Consider the following 5,661-nt stretch of genomic DNA (forward strand, 5'->3'; position numbering starts at 1 on the left):
CGACTTGGCACGTGGGACCTGAGCCACTCGACAGAACGTTTCTCCCCGGCAGCCACAAGACTGGAAAACCGTGGAGGGTGGAGCAAACTCTCAGGGAGCGTCTCCCGGGCTCAGCGCCCCTTCCGCCTGTTCCTCCGATTGGCTGGCGTGAGTCTCGGCCGCCCAATCGCGTTGGAGTGTCTCCTGCGCGGCTCGGCGGCGCCGCCGCGCATGCCCACTCGGGAGTCGTCCCTGTGCTTCAGTCCCCGGGAGAGCCAGAGAAGGGCACCGGCAAGCGGCAGGTGGGAACTGGGCTTGGCAGTCCCCGTGCCAATATCAGAGGGCCGAGCCGGGACCTGGATGGGCCCAGTGGGAGAACGACAGGAAAAACAAGCACCGACAGAACTACCCGATTTTTCCATATACCTTAAGTGCAGGTTTTCCCTGGGTTGACCCATTCACTTTTATTGTAATGTGGGACCTGGACAGTCCGATTTAGCTGTGGGGAGTCGAAAAAATCCGATATTTCTTTTCTTTGTATCCGGGCAGATCGAAAAAGGGAGCAAATGGAGCGAATCTTCATAAGAAAGTAAACTTTTCTCCTGTGTGGAGTGGACTGCGAACACCCTTCCTTTGACTTTCCCTGTACGAAATGTGGCCTTATTAGCGCTTAACTGGAAGCGCGTTTCCGCCACCGCCCGAGCGTCTCAGCTCTAGCGCTGTCCTGCCCTCTCGGAGGTGGCCGCCTGTGGGCGCTGGAAACGCGGCCTTACTTACTGCTGTACAAAGAACCGCCCCACTAGTTTCCACGGTGTGCAACTCAGAAAAGTGACCCCGAACGAAAAGCAACCGGCCTTCGGCGGAGAGGCCGTGCCGTGCTCCTTACCGACAAACTGGCCCCGACCTGCAGGCCCCGGCCTGTCTTAAGCGGATCGCCGCTATCGGCGCGCCACAACCTCGCAGCCTCACGCCAGGCCGGCCCCTGCGGCCGCTTGGAAAACGCGGGGAGCGGAATCCGCACGCGGAAGCGCCGGGCGCACTGAGCATGCCCAGTTGCAGAGCCGACCAGAGGAGTTTTTTTCTTTTCTTTTCTTTTCTTTTTCTTTTTCTTTTTTCTTTTTTTTGGTCTCAAGCAGCAGGCCTTCTCCCCACCCCCACCCGGGACCCCCACCACCCCCGGCCTAAGCAGCTACCATGGCCGAGGTCCCCGGCGCAGTGCTGTCCCAGGCGGGTTGGTAAGTAGCGAGTCTCATCGGCCGCGGGCGCGGGCCGGGCCGGAGTAGGGTTGGGGTTGGGGCGGTGGGGTGCGTGTCGGGGTAGGCGGAGGCCGCCGCCCGCCCCCGGCCTCTCCCCGGGCCCTACGGGCCGGCTCCGCCCCCGGCGCCACGCGGAGCCGAGCGAGTCCCCCAGCTCCCCTCGGCGTGGCGGCGCGGCCTGGGCCCCGGGAGGCGGGCGGCGCGCCGGGGAGAGGCCGGGGGCCGCGGGCAGGGCGGCGGGGCGGGCGGCGACGCAGGCCCGAGCCGAGCTGCGCGGGCGGACCCTCAGCGCCACCGCGCCGCTCCGGGGGTTGTTGCCGCGGCTGGACGAGGGGAGGCGAGGGCTGGAGAACGGAGTGCGGCGGAGAGGGACGAGCGCGGCGGGAGCCCGCGGGCCCGCGGGAAGTTGAGGGCAGAGCACAGCCCGGGCTGTTGCCGGGCCGCTTCTCCGTCCTCCTTATTACAAAGTACAGGACGGAGCAGGGGAAAGCCGCCCTCTGCGGCACACACACAACTTCTGAAGCTGAGAATGACCACATTAACTCGTGTGGATGCTCCGTAGAACTTTTCTTGAAAGGATGACGGTGTTCGGATTTTTAAAGACATGTCAAGATTTTAGGATCTGAAAACAATAAAAAAAATTATGCGAATTAAGCAGTTTCTGCAACTTCGGCCATTAGGGTTGTAAACATCCAGTTTAATTTACTAACGCTTTAACAGGCCTGCATGGGCACGGTCTGGGATGAAGGGTGGGAAGGAGGTTGAAAAAGATTTGCCCCTGCTCTCTGGAAGTTCACTATCTTAGCGAAAAGAGGGGAAGGAGGCATTAAAACAACAAACACAAAAACGAGAAATTGTGGTAAACTGTACAGAGGTGCAGGCAAATGTGGTATGGAATTGGAGAGGAAGGAGAGTTAATTTCCTAGAGAAGTGGGCTTTGGGAGGTGGTGAGGAAAAGGCTTTGTAGATACAGAGCCGCTGGAGATGAGGCACAGAGGTAGCAAAGTGCTTATTGGTTTGCAGAATTGATATTAGATCCCTATGGTTCCTGCAAGTAGAAGGGTGTCCAATGAAGATTAAGACCTTAAAAGTTTGTGGCCAGGTTATGGAGCCTACAAGTGCCTAAAGGATGGATTTGATTTTGTGAATGAAATTTTTGATTAGAGGGCTGTAATACCTGTGTTTTGAAGACGCCGTTCTTGGCTCTATTGGCACCTCATTTTACAGGTGAAGAGATTGAGGCACAAAATTGTTAAGTAACTTTCCAAAAAAAATGACATAACTGGAAAGTAGTGGAGTTGAATGGTGAGCACAGAGGGGCTGGTTACAGCTCTGGTGCTTTTAACTGTTACTGTTCTGACAGTTTTTGCTTAGAACACCATTGGCATAACAAACTGTAGCGTTAAAAACTCACCTTTTTCAGTTTTATTTTTTTTCTTCTAACTGGAATTTCTACATTCAGTTTCTTTACCTCACAACGCTGTATTGAAAAATCTGGGATCACTCTTTTTGAGTTTTTCCCCATTCTTCATTTGATTAAGCCTTAGTTCTTCAAACTAGTTTTATGACTTCGTTTACAGTCTTTTACTGCTTTCCAACATGATCCCACCTGTTTTAGAAAGGCCAGTCTCAATATTTTGATTCCAAACACATACTAAATTGTTCTTTGGACTCTAAGATCTTTAAGGGTGGGTAAACTGCATCTATGTTTCTGAATATCTGTAATGCCAGGGAGCTCACTACCTTGTAGGTTCTTTTTTTTTTGAATTTTATTTTATTTTTTTATACAACAGATTCATATTAGTTATCCATTTTATACATATTAGTGTATATATGTCAATCCCGATCTCCCAATTCATCCCGCCACTGCACCTCCGCCCCTGCCACGTTCCCGCCTTGGTGTCCATACGTTTGTTCTCTACATCTGTGTCTCTATTTCTGTGCTGCAAACCGGTGCATCTGTACCAATTTTCTAGGTTCCACATATATGCATTAATATACGATATCTGTTTTTCTCTTTCTGACTTATTTCACTCTGTATGACAGTCTCTAGATCCATCCACGTCTCCGCAAATGACCCAATTTCGTTCCTTTTAATGGCTGAGTAATATTTCATTGTATATATGTACCGCATCTTTATCCATTCATCTGTCGATGGGCATTTAGATTGCTTCCATGACCTGGCTGTTGTAAATAGTGCTGCAATGAACATTGGGGTTCATGTGTCTTTTTGAATTATGGTTTTCTCTGGGTATATGCCAAGGAGTGGGATTGCTGGATCATATGGTAATTCTATTTTTAGATTTTTAAGGAACCTCCATACTGTTCTCCATAGTGGCTGTATCAATTTACATTCCCACCAACAGTGCAAGAGGGTTCCCTTTTCTTCACACCCTCTCCAGCATTTGTTGTTTGTAGATTTTCTGATGATGCCCATTCTAACTGGTGTGAGGTGATAGCTCATTGTAGTTTTGATTTGCATTTCTCTAATAATTAGTGATGTTGAGCAGTTTTTCATGTGCCTCTTGGCCATCTGTATGTCTTCTTTGGAGAAATGTCTGTTTAGGTTTTCTGCCCATTTTTGGATTGAGTTGTTTGTTTTTTAAATATTGAGCTGCAGGTGCTGTTTATATGTTTTGGAGATTAATCCTTTGTCCATTGATTCCTTTGCAAATATTTTCTGCCATTCTGAGGGTTGTCTTTTCGTCTTGTTTGTAGTTTGCTTGGCAAAAGCTTTGACGTTTCATTAGGTCCCATTTGTTTATTTTTGTTTTTATTTCCGTTACTCTAGGAGGTGGATCAAAAAAGATCTTGCTGTGATTTATGTCAAAGACTGTTCTGCCTAAGTTTTCCTCTAAGAGTTGTATAGTGTCTAGTCTTACATTTAGGTCTGTAATCCATTTTGAGTTTATTTTTGTGCATGGTGTTAGGGAGTGTTCTGATTTCATTCTTTTACATGTAGCTGTCCAGTTTTCCCAGCACCACTTATTGAAGAGACTGTCTTTTCTCCATTGTTTATCGTTGCCTCCTTTGTCATAGATTAGTTGACGATAGGTGCGTGAGTTTATCTCTGGGCTTTCTATTCTGTTCCATTGATTTATATTTCTGTTTTTCTGCCAGTACCATATTGTCTTGATTACTGTAGGTTTGTAGTACAGTCTGAAGTCAGGGAGTCTGATTCCTCCAGCTCTGTTTTTTTCCCATAAGACTGCTTTGGCTATTCAGGGTCATTTGTGTCTCCGTACAAAGTTTAAGATTTTTTTGTTCTAGTTCTGTAAAAAATGCCATTGGTAATTTGATAGGGATTGCATTGAATCTGTAGATTGCTTTGGGTAGTATAGTCATTTTCACAATATTGATTCTTCCAATCCAAGAACATGGTATATCACTCCATCTGTTTGTATCATCTTTAATTTCTTTCATCAGTGTCTTATAGTTTTCTGCATACAGGTCTTTTGTCTCCCTAGGTAGGTTTATTCCTAGGTATTTTATTCTTTTTGTTGCAATGGTAAATGGGAGTGTTTCCTTAATTTCTCTTTCAGATTTTTCATCGTTAGTGTATAGGAATGCAAGAGATTTCTGTATCCTGCAACTTTACCAAATTCATTGATTAGCTCTAGTAGTTTTCTGGTGGCATCTTTAGGATTCTCTATGTATAGTATCATGTCATCTGCAAATAGTGACAGCTTTACTTCTTCTCTTCCAATTTGTATTCCTTTTATTTCTTTTTCTTCTCTGATTGCCGTGGCTAGGACTTCCAAAACTGTTGAATAAGAGTGGCAAGAGTGGACATCCTTGTCTTGTTCCTGATCTTAGGCAAAATGGTTTCAGTTTTTCACCATTGCGAATGATGGTTGTGGTGGGTTTGTCATATGTGGGCTTTATTATGTTGAGGTAGGTTCCCTCTATGCCCACTTTCTGGAGAGTTTTTTGTCATAAATGGGTGTTGAATTTTGTCAAAAGCTTTTTCCTGCATCTATTGAGATGATCATATGGTTTTTTTTTGTAGTATCTTTGTCTGGTTTTGGTATCAGGGTGAGGGTGGCCTCATAGAATGAGTTTGGAGATGTTCCTCTGCAATTTTTTGGTAGAGTTTGAGAAGGATGGTTGTTAGCTCTTCTCTAAATGTTTGATAGAATTCACCTGTGAAGCCATCTGGTCCTGGACTTTTGTTTGTTGGAAGATTTTTAATCACAGTTTCAATTTCAGTGCTTGTGATTGGTCTGTTCATATTTTCTGTTTCTTCCTGGTTCAGTCTTGGAAGGTTATAACGTTCTAAGAATTTGTCCATTTCTTCCAGGTTGTCCATTTTATTGTCAAAGAGTTGCTTGTAGTAGTCTCTTAGGATGCTTTGTATTTCTGCAGTGTCCGTTGTAACTTTTCCTTTTTCATTTCTAATTTTATTGATTTGAGTCCTCTCCCTCTT

At 46.3% G+C, this 5,661-nt stretch overlaps 1 protein-coding gene across 3 annotated transcripts in view; it reads left to right on the forward strand.

Annotated features, from left to right (window-relative positions):
- The first annotated feature begins 227 nt into the window (after positions 1–227).
- Positions 228–5,661, forward strand: part of TDRD3 (tudor domain containing 3) — a 224,255-nt gene continuing 218,821 nt past the window's right edge. For 2 of the 3 annotated variants that reach the window (XM_024125920.2, XM_028497324.2), the window contains exon 1: positions 228–1,214. In XM_024125920.2, the coding sequence (XP_023981688.1) occupies positions 1,174–1,214 (41 nt within the window). In that variant the 5' untranslated portion in view covers positions 228–1,173. The remainder of the gene's footprint in view (positions 1,215–5,661) is intronic. The other variant, XM_028497322.2, reaches the window with a different exon arrangement.

Source organism: Physeter macrocephalus, chromosome 13 (assembly GCF_002837175.3).
Source record: "Physeter macrocephalus isolate SW-GA chromosome 13, ASM283717v5, whole genome shotgun sequence".
Classification (NCBI taxonomy): Eukaryota; Metazoa; Chordata; class Mammalia; order Artiodactyla; family Physeteridae; genus Physeter; species Physeter macrocephalus.